This window comes from Leuciscus leuciscus, assembly GCF_965113295.1.
Source record: "Leuciscus leuciscus genome assembly, chromosome: 19".
NCBI lineage: Eukaryota > Metazoa > Chordata > Actinopteri > Cypriniformes > Leuciscidae > Leuciscus > Leuciscus leuciscus.
In genome coordinates, this window is record NC_138743.1 from 11,708,888 (window position 1) to 11,724,330 (window position 15,443).

General features: G+C 38.4%; 1 protein-coding gene across 1 annotated transcript; it reads left to right on the plus strand.

Annotated features, from left to right (window-relative positions):
* Nucleotides 1-370: 370 nt before the first annotated feature.
* rpl7l1 (ribosomal protein L7-like 1) lies at nucleotides 371-11,048 on the plus strand. Its single transcript, XM_082148317.1, has 6 exons — nucleotides 371-458; nucleotides 5,212-5,320; nucleotides 5,434-5,597; nucleotides 5,891-6,028; nucleotides 10,103-10,212; nucleotides 10,577-11,048. Exons 1-6 carry the CDS (start codon nucleotides 445-447, stop codon nucleotides 10,783-10,785), a joined length of 744 nt encoding a protein of 247 aa, XP_082004443.1. The 5' UTR covers nucleotides 371-444; the 3' UTR covers nucleotides 10,786-11,048.
* Nucleotides 11,049-15,443: the final 4,395 nt, after the last annotated feature.

Genomic DNA, 15,443 nt, shown 5'->3' on the forward strand with positions numbered 1-15,443 from the left:
GCCTCATTTTTTAAACATAATGTTTTTGTTAAAATTCACAGCATGTGTGCAAATTTAAATTTTATATCGGTGGAGTAATAATCACATGGTGGTGAACGTGAGTGTGAGAAACGGTTCCTAGTGAGTGAAATGTGTAATAGTCACTCCAAAGGGAAAGGCGGCAGTATTACACAGAATACGAGATGGTCCTCACTGCAGAACATGAAATCCAGGGGGCGGAGTTGGATCTAGATCCAACTCCTCCCACCTTACATAAACCTAAAACCTACCCATCTCCACCCTCTGATCCCTAAACCCACCCCTTAATCCCTAAACCCACCCCTAAACCTACCAATCTCCACCCCTTATATCTGGATCCAACTCCGCCCCCTGGATCTCGTGTACTGAGGTGTGTGCTGGCGAAATCAAAACGTCATCATTGTGCGACGGGTTACAGCAAACGCGATGGCAGAACCTGGGTACGTATTTGAACATCTTAAACGATCTGTGATGAATTTCTAAAATATCCTTTCATATTTTTACTTTTTAGTATCCATATAATGTCACTATTTTTGTGGTACAATTATTTTTTTCGGGTAACACGATTTAAACCGAAGAATAGAGGATTAAGTAGAACGATGCTCCATGTGAAAACACGTTCTACTTAATCTTGTATTCTTCGGTTTATATCGTGTTACCCGAAAAAAATAATTGTACCACAAAAATAGTGACATTATATGGATACTAAAAAGTAAAAATATGAAAGGATATTTTAGAAATTCATCACAGATCTATTCTATTCTCTATTCTTCTTTATATGGATTATCAGCAAGTTAGCTTTTCTATGTGCACTAGAGTTATAGTATGCAGCATTAGTATCATTTGTACTGACAGCATTTTCTCTCAGCTGTAAACCCATGAAATTGCATTTATTGACCACATGTTAAAGGTAACTAAACCCTAAACCAACTTTTTTAGTTAATGATCTTTAAGAATGGGGCTTTATTAGTGCTGTTCATTGATTCGAGTAACCAGAGCCGATCCTGACCTACCTGGGGCCCTAAGCAAAATTCTGTTTAGGGGCCCTCATACCTGACCCGTAAGCCATGAACCATTTGCCATTGCCACACAGTCACACCTGACACCCCAGTGTTCCCACTACAATCCCTCCTTTAACTAGTTCTAGCGAAAATGTAATTCCTGTTATCAGAACTTGAAGACATTGTTACTAGTAAAAAGTTCATTCTTAATATAAAGAATTCACATTTTAAATAGTACAAATTGAATTATTAATATAAAAAATGCATATCCTGTGAATGAATAAAAGCTAAAATGGCGCCATAGCATGTCACTGTGTTTTAAATGATAAAAGTAATTCTTGATATTCTTGATGGTTATTATTTACTGAGGGATATGCATCCATATTGACCAGAATCTCCAGCCAATCAACATTTTAAATTCAATGGAGCCCATCAATAGTCAATGTCAGTACCAGGGTTTCCGTTGTCCGGTAATTGCCGGACATTGGCCGGAAAAAAAATGAAATGTCCGACAAAATTAAATCTCTCCGGTCAAATTGTCCGATTAAAATTACCTAATAATCCCGCCCCCCTAACACAATCTGAATTTGAGAATAAGCCTAAAATGTATAAAACCAAAATACACCGACCTTTGGCTATGTTATAAAGGAACAGGCTCTACCGTTTGAAAGTTATTAAACAACATCGCATGCTGCATTTCAAATAAAGCGCACGCCTAAAACGGCTGTAATATAGACCTAAACAACGAACGAATGAGTGAGACCAGGCCCAGGCAGACTAGCCGTAAAAGCTTTTTTCAGAGGCCAGACGCGACGGACGATGGTGAATCAGGAATGCCTGAAGCCTCAGATGTCCAGACAGCTCCACCACCACCGGAGAAAAAGCAGAATCGGATCAAGACGAAGCAGCGAAGTCGCCTTGCGGAGAACAAGGTTACGCGGCTTATGCGCATTGCAAGTTGTGGAGAGACACTATAGCCGCGTTTCCATTAGGCTACCCTTCAAATTGCGCAAATTGAAATTGCGAATTAAAAATAAGCACAATGGAAACACGTTAATTTCGCAAAAACTCCCGTTTATCGCAAGAACGTTTTTATGCTCGCATGAGGAGGTTTTTCAGGCAATTCGAAAAAGGAATATTTCGCAAAGCTGCAATGGAAACAGTTTTTGCGCATTTGCAGTGACTTAGAAGACGCGGTGTGTTTGAGGTCCATGTGTATAGCTACGCAAATAATAATAATTTTATATTATTTTATTATATTATAACATTTAATAAACTATATTTAGAAGACGCTTCTATGCAAAAAAGGAACAAAGCTGAGTGTGGAGCGCGCACTGCATGGCACGGAGGCGCGAGCGCGAACACTTGCATTTTCCTATTAACAGTGGAAACAACTTAAAATGCTCTATCATTTCTGGTCATACAGAAAATAATAATACATTATTCTCAACTACTTTTATTTGTGTAAACTCACAATAACAAGAAAACGTTGTGCTTTTGTAAAATAAAATAAAATAAAACAATCAGACGCACTTTCATAATCTCCATAAACTGCAGCGTGAGAACTGAAACAAAATATAGCCTATGTAGGCTAAAGCTTGAAATGTCCACTTTAAAACGAACAAATTCGAATCGAAAGCTAATACCTTCTGATTATGTACCTAATCCGTATGAAAGGTGCATTTCTCTCTAAAAGCGCATCTGCTTAACAGCGGAGATGGAGATGTGATTTTAGCCGACACTTAGAAAACAATAGTTTATTCATAATATTAATGGCTCTTCTCATTCAGCACTGCGGGAAAAACATCAATTCCAGGTTCTAATTTGGCCTTTGAAAACCAGTAAAATCGACATGTTTTCCATATTAATTTGTGAATATTTTATATGTTTAATAAAGGGGCAAAAAGTCATAAACAAAAATCAGAAAATGCGTCGGTATTTACTTTTTTTGCGCAGCAGTTGGTGTAGCCAGTTCAAATTAACATTTTGGTGTTCAACTTACAACCGTTCATTTTTCGTTTTTCAATTACGGGTTAAAAAAGGAAAAACGAATGGACACAAAAGTAGCCTACATGGATCGTTTGGACAGAATACGAGACAGAGTTCTTTATTAAATTTATAAAAGAAACAATAATTAGCCTATATAGGAATACTGGATTCTAAATCTCAAATAAATGCCACAATCAAAACCTCGGAGCAGAAATGAGGGCGAAACACCCAGAAACTCCCTGTGTCGTTCGCAGTACAAGGGTCTTTCCCTGCCATTAATGCTTGGATAACACGCCACGTCTCCTTCCATTAATAATAATAATAATGTCTAATGCGGTGGCTGTGATATTATATAAACCAACGTCCGTTGCCGTGATTTTTGAAGTGACTTATCGTGAGAGAAAAAAGGACGTTTAGTCGCATATAACATCGGTTAATGGAAACGCCGTCATTTCGCAATAGTTTTTTATCGATATTTAGATAATAGCGCAAAACATTTGCGCAAATCTGTAATGGAAATGCGGCTATTTACACCGCGAGATATTCAGATATTTTATGTGGGGAAGGGGGATTGGTTTGTTAAACTATGAATGTGAAACCATAGTAAAAACAATTGGCGTTGATTGACGCCAATCGGACGTTCATGTTTTTTTTCCGTCTATTTGAAAGTTAGGCTAATAAACATGTTGCATTCTATACGGCCTGATTATGTCATTTTTTAAGTTACATAGCCTGCCTCCAGTTTTCCTCAACTTGACTAATTAAGAGGCAATATTTGACCGGCATATCATCAAAATGTCCGGAAAACGAAATCTCTGCCGGTCACTTTGACCGGCACCATTTTTTTCTAGCGGAAACTCTGGTCAGTACATTGCTTTCCATATTGCATTAGTGCAGAGTTGTAACTAAACCTTGACTGAGCGACTAGATAATCATCGTCTTGTTTTAAAACTATAATGAGGAGTGCCATCACGCCCGTATTGTACTGGTCCCGACTCAAAACAGATGTTTCTGCTGGAAAGTGCGCGTTTCATTTCATGCTCGTGCAATCCTTTCCGAGCTGCAGTTTATAAACAAACACCGTTGTCCTTTGTCGTTTATTAAACATAATAAATCAACTCACATCAGCTTAAATTAAGCCTACTGTTCTTTGCTGACATCAAACTTTGAGAGGAGAGCACACAAGTCTACCTGATAACTGTTGCTGCAATTAACTTTCATGGTCTTTTTTTCTCTCTCTTTTCGTGACCAGAAAGATAGTTCCGCTTCATTTTCTCATCGATATTGTAAACATTGATTGACGCGCTTTGACACGAGGGGGAGGCGGGGCCTTGAGTAATTTGCGGGGCCCTACGCACCTTGCGGTATAGGGCTGATTGGCTCTGCAAGTAACTTTCTTGACATTTGGGTATAAAGTGTTTTAATTCTGTAATATATGGTGTAAATGGAGCCTTTATACATTGTCGTGTTTCTTTAGAAATAAACAATGGACAAATAGAGTCTTTAAACGCCTCAGATGTAAAGTTAATCGCTGTCAAAGGCCTCGTTTACACTGTCAGTGGAATGTGACCCAATTCCGATTTTTTGCTCATGTGAGACAGAGCCGATGTGTTCTATGACAGTGTAAACAGGAAAAAAACGCATGCATTCGGATATTTCAAGATCGGTTTCAGGCCTCTTTCATATGTGGAAATAAATCGGATATGTGCCAATGCGACTGTCATGACGAGAGAAACCCCGACGTGCATCTGCAAAGGGACGGATGGCCCGACGAAACGTTGTGTCGTCGTAGGAGAGGAATGTGAAAAAACGTTGAGACAACAAAATTTCGGACCCACTGCTCCTCGTTAAAGCCAATATTTAAACACAATATGCTCCCACCAGTCCTGAGATCTCTCTCACACACAATAACTGAAGCATATGTGCAATGATGGCACTTTTTGTCCTCCTTCGCCTCAAAATCATGGGGATGTTTGGCGAACTTCGCATATATCGCAGAGCTAGCATCAAGCATGTTTCGCGTCTGCCCATCTGTGCAAGAGAATTTAACCCTTTAAGCATGCGTGATGTTTCAGATAGTATGACAAGTGTAAACACATGAATCGGATTTGGGTCACAGTTGAAAGAACGTGTAAACGGACGGTACATTTTTTTGTTGATTTTGTGTACTTAAAATTATTTATTCATATTTTGTCTTGTTCAGAAATGAGAGAGTAATCAAGCTTGTTCCTGAGAATCTTCTCAAGAAACGCAAGGCGTACCAGGCTATCAAAGCCACTCAAGCCAAACTTGCGTTACAGCAGAAGAGAAAAGTGAGAATTCCTCCCTTGTAACCAGTTTTTGTTTATAGTTCAATAATGAATAAATATATTATATTATATTATTTCAGTTCAATAATAAAACTGAAATTGTCAAATTTTCACAGGACAAAAAAGGAATTCCCTTGAAGTTTAAGCGCTTAGAGGAGTTTTTGATAAACAGCAAGAGGAAGCATCGAGATGACACACGACTCGCCAGACTCAAAGAAAGACCTCCGCCGGCCATGCCGCCAGCGAAGAACGGTCTGGTGTTCGCTGCCCGCATCAGAGAGTAAATTTTACTTATTCACATTCACTGTGAACTTATGTTCACATTGACATTAAAATGATAGTTCACCCAAAAATAAAAATTTAAATCATTGACTCATTCTCATGCCATTTCAAACCTGACAAAAAAAAAAAAACCCTACAAGAAATATATTTTGTGTTCTACAGAAGATAGAAACACATACAGGTTTGAAGCATCATGAGGGTGAGTAAATGACTGAATTTTTGTTTTGGGGTCAATTATGTACTGTTCTACATCTGCTTGGTGGTTTAATTTTCCCGTATGGTTGCTTGTAGGATCAAAGGTGTGAGCCCCAAAGTGATGAAAGTTGTTCAGATGCTGAGGCTGAGAAAGATCTTCAGTGGCGCCTTTGTGAAAGTCAACAAGACTTCCGTAAAAATGCTTAAGACTGTGGAACCGTATGTTGCCTGGGGGTGAGTATTATAATGTTCCTTTTTTGTACATAACGAGTAAAGGCTGGAAAGCACTACATGACTTAAAGTCGGCATGAAACAGAAGTTATGGCGGTGTTTTATGAGTAACATTAAACAGTCTGTAAATAAACATTTATGCTATTTCAGATGCAGCTTTTGTTCCACCTTTTCAGTGTAAAGATGGCTTTTGTTAATGATAAAATTTTATTGGTAACAGTCTAGTATTCTGATTGATTTAATAAGTATTTGGTTAAATTTAAGTATTTGACATATAAGACAACACAGGTAATCATAAAAATTGCACTTATGAAGGTAAAAAATGCCCATGGGAATCAATTGCAAGGTCTCTGGCACTTCTACCTTGTAAAGTTGATTTCAGTGTTACTGGACACTAGGGCTGGGGTAAACGATTATTAATTAAACGATTAGTCGGGCGATTATTTTATCGATTAGTCTACTAATCTAACGACTAATTGGAATTATTTATCCTGTCTGTTATTCGCATATCTCTGTCGAGCCGTTACTCCGATGGATTTCAAACTCGACAGCTGTTTGGGCACGAGTAAGTGCAGTGCCAAGTTTGACGTTGTTTGGATGAGAAATGCAAAAGATATGTTAAATATATTGGTAAAAGAAGCACTTAGAAGGTTGTGGTTTAAAAATAAACATTCTGACATAAACACACTGTCAGCTACAATGTTTACTTCTGAATAATATAGTATAAATGTGATAAATCCTTTTTTTTTTCATGCAATTATCCATTGAATCAATATAAAAGTTAATTTTCACATTGAAACTGTTGAAAATACACAACAAAGTAAGTTGATCCACATATGACAGCCTCTGAACTCGGTCAATACTAATCTGGACTAAACATAGGCTACATTCAATCAGCCATCGCTAGAAATACCTTCTGAACGACGGCGACCTTCTTTTTTGACGGCGATCAGCTGTAAAATGGCTTAGGTCCTGCTCGGTTTTCGTTGACTTTGAGTACAAGAATTGAAAGTTTTTTAAAAGATCCCCTGGGGTTAACGTGTCAGCATTCGACAGAAGTTTGACGCTGTCGTGTGAGAACAAGCATCAGTCGGCATTTCTCTTCCTCCCGCGTGCCTCATCTTCTTAATCTCCTCACGTAAATGATTAGATTTCGATGGCTTACGTCAGAATCCACCACAGGTTCATCAATGTATTATTTTTTTTGTTTGTTTGTTGCTCAAAAAGTGCAAAGTAGATAAGGAAAACTAGGATGCCGGGTGTCAGAGCGCCACCGTTACTGTTTACAATGCGTGGAATGGTGCGCTGTGATTGGTTGAGCGGATTTGTGGCATTCTGCAGAGAAAGGAGACGTGTGTGTGTGGCGAGCTGTACCTCCGGGAATGGTGCAAAAAAATAAATAGATAATAAATAAAGAAGCGTCGACGCAAAAAATATGACGTCGACGTAATTTTGGCGTCGACGTCATCGACGCACCGCTACAGCTCTACTGGACACTTTTATTTACTTATTTAACATTGTTGCCTCCCATTGATGTATGTTAATCTGTTGCTACAGAGTGGAGTTCTAAGGGTCAGACACAGTATTTTATCTAACCGTCTTATTGGTGTGTCAGTGTTATTTAAATAAATGTTTATTTTGTATCAAAACCACATAGCTTGTTATTAATTGGTTAAGATATGCTCTTATTTGAAATTTGAACGTGGATTTTTCATTTTTATTCACATGCATACACCCATATTTCATGCAACGTTTGGTCATGAATATTTGCCTCAAAAGTCATGGAAATTTATTGGTAGAAATGTGTAGGATATCCCAGCCCCAGTCAAATTGGATGACTACAGGGACTTGTCTCAAGATCACTCATTTAACAGTTCATCTATTGCCAAATTTATGAAAAAAAGATCAGCCAAATTGGAAAATTATGGAAAATATTCAAATCACGAATGTCAAAATCACTATGTAGTTTGTGCAACAAAAAAAAAAGTTCACTAACCTTGCGATGTTTTTCAATTACATTAGGATTTATTTTTGTTATGTAGTGTCTAGGCATGTGCCGGTATCAAATTTTCATGCTGCGATTAATTGATTGAGCTTTTATCACGGTATACGGTATTATCACGATATTTTAATTGCTCAAAAGAAATGGATGGATTGGAAAAGAAAAGAAAAAAAAACTTGCATCACAATAGGTGTAATTGTGATTGTCAAAACATTTGGTAACTGAACAGAATTTTACACAATTTTCACGATTTCAATTCAATTCTTGGGATTTGATTTCAATTTTGATTCAATATTGACTCTTTGGATAGATAATAGGTAGGCTACAGTAGATAGCCTACATGTTAATTTTTCTCAAGAAAATATATATCTCACATAATGCTGCAAACATACAGAGAGCCCTGTCAGCTGGTATTATTAAAGGTTAAAAATGAACAAATTAAATATAATTTGGTTTTATGACACAAGTAAAAATATAATACAAATGTAATATAGTGCACATATTTAGCAAAATACTCCTCTCTATAGCTATTTTTTCTAGTCAACTAACGTGTTGGTCATTAAATGGCTTTCCTGAGGTAAATGTAACGTTCTGTGACATAATTGTGCACCTGCAGTTTTATTGACATTTCCGTGGCTGAAAAACACTGATTGATCGATATTATGAGGCATAAATACCTTTCGGTAAGTTGTACTGTATCTTTAAATAAAAACTAACAGATGATCGGTTTGCTTGAACTGAGGCGCTACAGCGATCTGTCACGTCACATTTACAAGCGCCAAAACGGTATTTATTATCTGAATTTCGTAATAAAATGGACAGAACCTGAGAGCTGAGAATTGTTTTCATATCATAAGTAACCTGCTCTGTCTAGTCTGTCGGTGTCAGTGTCCTCTTTGCTCCGCGATTTTTCTCTGCGTGAGAAAATGGATGTGTGGCGCAAGAGCGCGTGAAAAGTGTCGATTGCGTGAGTCTCATGCTGAATGCGTAGAGTTGGCCGCCCTGCTTTTAGAAGGGGGATAAATCGTCGGCAGCGTTCCTCCTTCCGCCATGCTTCTTCTCCCTGTGAGGATTGTTTACATTAGACTAGAGTGCGCACTGCGCCGCATGCACACAGCGCTTCTACATGTGGGGATTGTTTACATCAGAGTGCGCACGTGTTTCGCGCAGCATATACGCAGTGTTTGTTTAAGCGGTTGATAAGCGAATGCGCGTTCTATAAATATAAATTCTGATCTATTATTTTTCACGGTATTTTGAAGTGCCCGCGATAACAATATTGTGCATATTCATTACCGCGATTTATCGCATTACCGAATACCGGCACATGTCTAGTAGTGTCTGATTATTCCGATAACATTTCAGCGAGTGAACAGCATATTTATACTCGCGTGTTGGGTACTACGTTATCATCTGACAGACAGAATTTTGAAGCCGATTAGACCGCCATTTTCTCCCTCTTCTAGGAAAGCGATGACATAATCAAAACATCTGGTAGTGTGGTTTTTCTAGGGAATGTGTGCACTCCTTGGACCTCTGTTTCTCGGAAATACTACCATGTATTGTGCACGTTATTTTTTTGACAGACATTGATGATGTGAGATTCAAATTGACGGATGTGATAAACGTGCATGAGGGGTAAACTATGTATGATTATTGGGTAATTATAAAAAAATTTGGAGATGGTCGAAATGCTTTTGCGTAGTTCATTATACTTAGTTTATTTTGTGGCTTAAATTGCGTTACTTAGAGACTGACATGTTTGGCTTGTCAAAAATTTTACATTCCGCTGTTGCAAATCCGTTTACTTTATTTATTTATTTATTTATTTACTTACTTACCAGGAAAGGAGTGGTTTTGATGCACAGTCACGGAGTTGTTGTTATTGTCTCTTATAACAGATTTTATTTTTATTTTTTTACTGATGAAAATGCAGATCCTGTGGTAAATAATAGTGAAAAATTACTTTTTATTACTGTTGTTCCATTATTACCCCTTGAATACATTATGTAAACAGGTGTATTTCTTTCATTGATTTTTACTGGTTTGATTTATTGTTGTGATCTCTTTAACAGGTATCCCAACTTGAAATCAGTCCGTGAGCTCATATTAAAAAGAGGTCAGACAAAGATTGCTAAGAGAAAGATTCCTCTGACCGACAATGCACTCATAGAGAAGCATCTCGGTAAGTAATTGATGTGGTATATACATCTCATTAAGTGGGTTGCTGAGCATTTTGGGCAACATAACATTAAACTTTAAGGAGCAGCTTAAACAAGGAAAAGGAAATGTGTAATTACCATTTGCAAATAATTATTTATTTATTTTTAATTTAAGATGGGGCAAACTATATTGGACTTGACTGCACAATACCTTTTACTCGCTTGTAAATTTAGTCTCCACTTAAGTTTGAAAGACACAGTGGCAAAATACATTTTTAGATATTCTGTAATGGCATGATTGTCTAATAGTGTTCATATTCTTAATAGCAATTAAAAATGTAAATAAAATGAACAGTCTGAACATGTTTCTTTTTTTTGTTTCTCAAGGACAATATGGGATCATCTGTTTGGAGGACCTTATACATGAGATCTATTCTGCTGGAAAGAACTTCAGGGTGGCAAACAACTTCCTGTTGCCATTCCATTTGTCAGTACCAAGACATGCTGCTAGAGACAAAGTTGGACTACTGAAAGATGTTGGAGAGCCTGGACCCAGAGCTGAGGATATAAATAAAGTCATCAGGAAACTCAACTGAGCTAATGGACTCTCATGGACTGTTGTTTTGTTGCCTTCCTCCAGATTGCACCATCAAAAAGGAGAGAACAACGCCTGTTTCACAATTCTGTTAAAACTGAACGTGCAGTTTAAATGGACGTTTCCTTTGAATAATTCAGTGTTCAATACTGACCTCTGAATAGTTGAAATAATATGGGAACGCATACAGTATTTCAAAACAATCTTCGTTTCTAATTGTAAAATATATTGTGCATTATTTTTATTAAACAATGCAAAGTTTCACCCTGTTACAATCTTCTTCTTTTTTTCCGTAAGTTTTGCTGAGGATGTTACATTCAGAAGTGAGTCTACCTATGCTGCATTCCATTTTTAGGCTTCAGACTCCACAGTGAGAGCTGATGAGGGTCAAAGGGTGAAGGGCTCAACAATAACTTTCAAACTGCAGTAATTCACACTTTTTAAACCTTTTTTGTTGCACTTTTTGTTTGAAACGAAACTACAACATGGCTGTTGTGATTGTTGTCCCCTAAATGGGTTGTTAACATCACATTAGTAACAACAATTAACCCAACATTTTATATAAATTGAAAAATAAAATAATTTTAATAAATACATTTCTTTGACATTATTTATAAAAAGATGAGACTTTTTTTCATGTATTTGTTTGTACACAAATACCAGTTTTTAAATGTTTTGCTTTTAACATATTTCCAAGACAACCACATAAATGTTGTGAAAAAAGTGTATGTGTGTGTATATGTACAAACACACACACACACATATATACACTACTCACAATAAGTTAGGGATGTTATTTACATGAGTGCTATTCCTATTTGGTCAGAATTTTAATGAAATAAGTAAAAGTATCCTTTGATATTACTAATAATGAATGAGAAGAAACACACCATTTTCATTAGTGTAATATTTATTACCCCAAAAATGTTGACCATAACAAGGGTAGCCCCAAATAACGAAAATTGACAATGTCAGTAACGGGTGTTTCCACCATTTGCCGCAATGACAGTTTGACAGCGACGTCTCATGCTCCTCACTAGCCTCATGATGTTGTCCTGAGGCAATGCGTTCCACTCTTCCACAAGTGCTGCACGCAGTTCTGCCAGGTCACATGGGGGTGGGGTACAATCATCCAGTCTCTGCTTCAGCTGGTCCCAAACGTGCTCTATGGGGTTCAGGTCAGAGGACATTGCTGGCCATACCATATGAGGCACTCCGACTTCCTGAAGTCGAGCTGTGACAATTCTGGCACGATGTGGTGGCACAATAACCAAATCAGTTTTGCGCTGACTGGTGATGCCTGCCCAGACTGTTGCACCTCCTCCACCAAAGCTAACCCTGGGGACCATGTTGACCTCGGCGTATCGCTCACCTCGCCTTCTCCAGCAACACTGACGACCATCATTTCTGTGCAAGGTGACCCGACACTCGTCAGTGTTGCTGGAGAAGGCGAGGTGAGCGATACGCCGAGGTCAACATGGTCCCCAGGGTTAGCTTTGGTGGAGGAGGTGCAACAGTCTGGGCAGGCATCACCAGTCAGCGCAAAACTGATTTGGTTATTGTGCCACCACATCGTGCCAGAATTGTCACAGCTCGACTTAAGGAAGTCGGAGTGCCTCATATGGTATGGCCAGCAATGTCCCCTGACCTGAACCCCATAGAGCACGTTTGGGACCAGCCAGTAGCGGTTTTAGGCACGGGCGAACCGGGCAATCGCCCGGGGCGGCATTTTTGGGGGGGCGGCACCGCCGGCACGAGCAGAAAAAAAAATACAAATCTGCGCCGCGAAGCGGTTTTCTATTATCTATCATTTCACTGTGTGGGGAATTGCCAAATTTGCGCCCCTGCTTGCTGAGAAGATGCCGTGCACAGAAGCTGTTTGTTTGAGAAGGGGAAAGGGGAGGGGGCGCGGAGGCGCGGGCGCGTATGACAGTTCACCTCTGGGTCTCTCCCAAATGGAACGGACAAGGGGCTGATCCATATAGTTATCGAAGTTATCAGTCACACCTCGACTTTCTTCCAGATAACGCACATTTCATTCATAATATTATAAATACGGGCCTCTATATTTCCTGCACATTTTTGTTTTTCTGAATGGTCTGAATGGCTAATAAAAATAGGTAATACAAAACGATTACTTGGTCACCACCACCAAGGTGAATTGGTTTAGTCTTGACTTCTGGTCGTGACTCGTGAGCGTGAGTGACAGTGGAGATCAGGGGATCTGTTGATTGTCGATGTCGAGTGCCAAATAAGAGATGGACAAGAAAGGTCAAAGCCATCAGGTGCCCAATTTAGAAAGGGGTCTCGCCCAGGGTGTAATTCAATGTAGAACCGCCACTGGGACCAGCTGAAGCAGAGACTGGATGATTGTACCCCACCCCCACGTGACCTGGCAGAACTGCGTGCAGCACTTGTGGAAGAGTGGAACGCATTGCCTCAGGACAACATCATGAGGCTAGTGAGGAGCATGAGACGTCGCTGTCAAACTGTCATTGCGGCAAATGGTGGAAACACCCGTTACTGACATTGTCAATTTTTGTTATTTGGGGCTACCCTTGTTATTGTCTACATTTTTGGGGTAATAAATATTACACTAATGAAAATGGTGTTTCTTCTCATTCATTATTAGTAATATCAAAGGATACTTTTACTTATTTCATTAAAATTCTGACCAAATAGGAATAGCACTCATGTAAATAACAATATCCCTAACTTATTGTGAGTAGTGTATATATTATATATATATAAATATATGCTTTAGGGCAGATTTGGCTACACGAACTTCCCCAGCAAAGTGAGTAAACATAGTAACATGTTTATTATGTACGGATGGACATAATCAACAACAATCAGGGTTTGAATTTGAATGAACACCCGCCAACTCACCAAATGCGGGTAAAAATCAACTCTGGCGGGCAACGCTGTCAAAACACAGCGTTGCCCGCCAGAGTTGATTTTTACCCGCATTTGGCGAGTTGGCGGGTGTTCATTCAAATTCAAACCCTGATTGTTGTTGATTATGTCCATCCGTTTATGACCACAGTGTACTTCCAGCAGGATAACACACCATGTCAAGCTCAAATCATCTCAAACTGGTTTCTTCAGCATGACAATGAGTAGGCCTACACACTATACTCAAATGGGCTCCACAGTCACCAGATCTCAATCCAATAGAGCACCTTTGGGATGTGAAGGAATTGGAGATTCACATTATGGATGTGCAGCCGACATATAGGCTATGCAGCTACTGCAACGGTACTAAGGTGTACCTAAAGTAACTGGTGAGTGTGTATACACACACACACACACGAGGAAAAAGGTACAACTTTATGCAACAATATTATATTTGCTTAGAGTAGTGGTGGTCGCCTTTTACTTTTGCACTTGCGTAAAACATTACAATAAAGCTTGAAATCATTTTTTAAGTGAGACATTTTTGGCTTAGACCATTTCAACTTCTCTAGTGTAAAAAAAAAAAAATTCTCTATTTCAACTGTTGTGATTCAGTCTTTCCAGCATGTAGGCCTATAACACCTCTGCAACTGACCCAGAATGCGGCAGTGAGAGTGGTCTTTAACGGAGAGAAGAGAGCACATATTCTCATATACACATACTCTCTTCATCAGTTTCTGTACAATTCAAGGCACATGATGTTTGCCTAAAGAACCACCACTGGCTCCCTACTACCTAAACTCCCTACACTTCAGACTTGTATGTGCGCTCCGAAGCTTACGTTCTACAAGTTAAGTTTTTTTTATTATTCAGAAATGCTGAATAATAAAGTTATTATTCCAATAAAGTTGGAAAGAAAATATATTTATAGGAACATTTCAGCAGGTTCAAGATCATTTTGGTTAATGCAGAGAACATAATTCAATATGCTTTAATTCATTGACAAGCATAAAACGTTGTAATAATCTGCGTTCTTCTCATGAGTAACTCTGCATGTAGAGGTGCGCTGAACGCTGTAACCGGAAATTACAATGTAGTAATAACATAGACAGTATATTAGTAATAAGTAGAACGCGGAAGTAAGTTAGTTGTGCAAGTTTCAAAAGCGTCCGCTAAATGATTCAATGTAAAAATATAAATGTAATTTTATGGAGACATTTTTTTAAATGAATAATAATGATATATTCTGACAAGAAAAATAACGACATCCATAATATTTGAGGTTGTATTGCATTCAAGACTATTAATTTCTCCACAAACTGTAATAGGCCTATGGTTTCATTTTTTTAATTATTAATAATATTGCAAGAGAAATTACAATATGAAAACAGTACCTTTTAGAGGATTGATTTTGAACACGTTCAAGCATATACACATTCAAACATATTGCACAATGTAACACACTGGTCTTGAGTGAGGTGGTGACATGACGTTGCAGCGTGACGTCAGAAGCACATGTGCATCAATGGAGCAGCAACCTTTGCGTGATGTCAAGGAGAGTAGGGGTGGTCTGAACCGAGACTGTTTTAAACCTTTCTCCATTCATCACTCATTTATTTTAACATCACATACATCACTAATTTTTTTCAATTAATAATAATGATATATTCTGACAAGAAAAATAACGAGATCCATAATATTTGAGGTTGTATTGCATTCAAGACTATTAATTTCCCCACAAACTGTAATATGGTTTCATTTTTT

Coding starts and splice junctions, on each gene's coding strand:
- rpl7l1 (XM_082148317.1), top strand. Junction 5,321..5,433: donor CGTTACAGCAGAAGAGAAAA/GTGAGAATTCCT, acceptor AAATTTTCACAG/GACAAAAAAGGAATTCCCTT. Junction 5,598..5,890: donor TTCGCTGCCCGCATCAGAGA/GTAAATTTTACT, acceptor GGTTGCTTGTAG/GATCAAAGGTGTGAGCCCCA.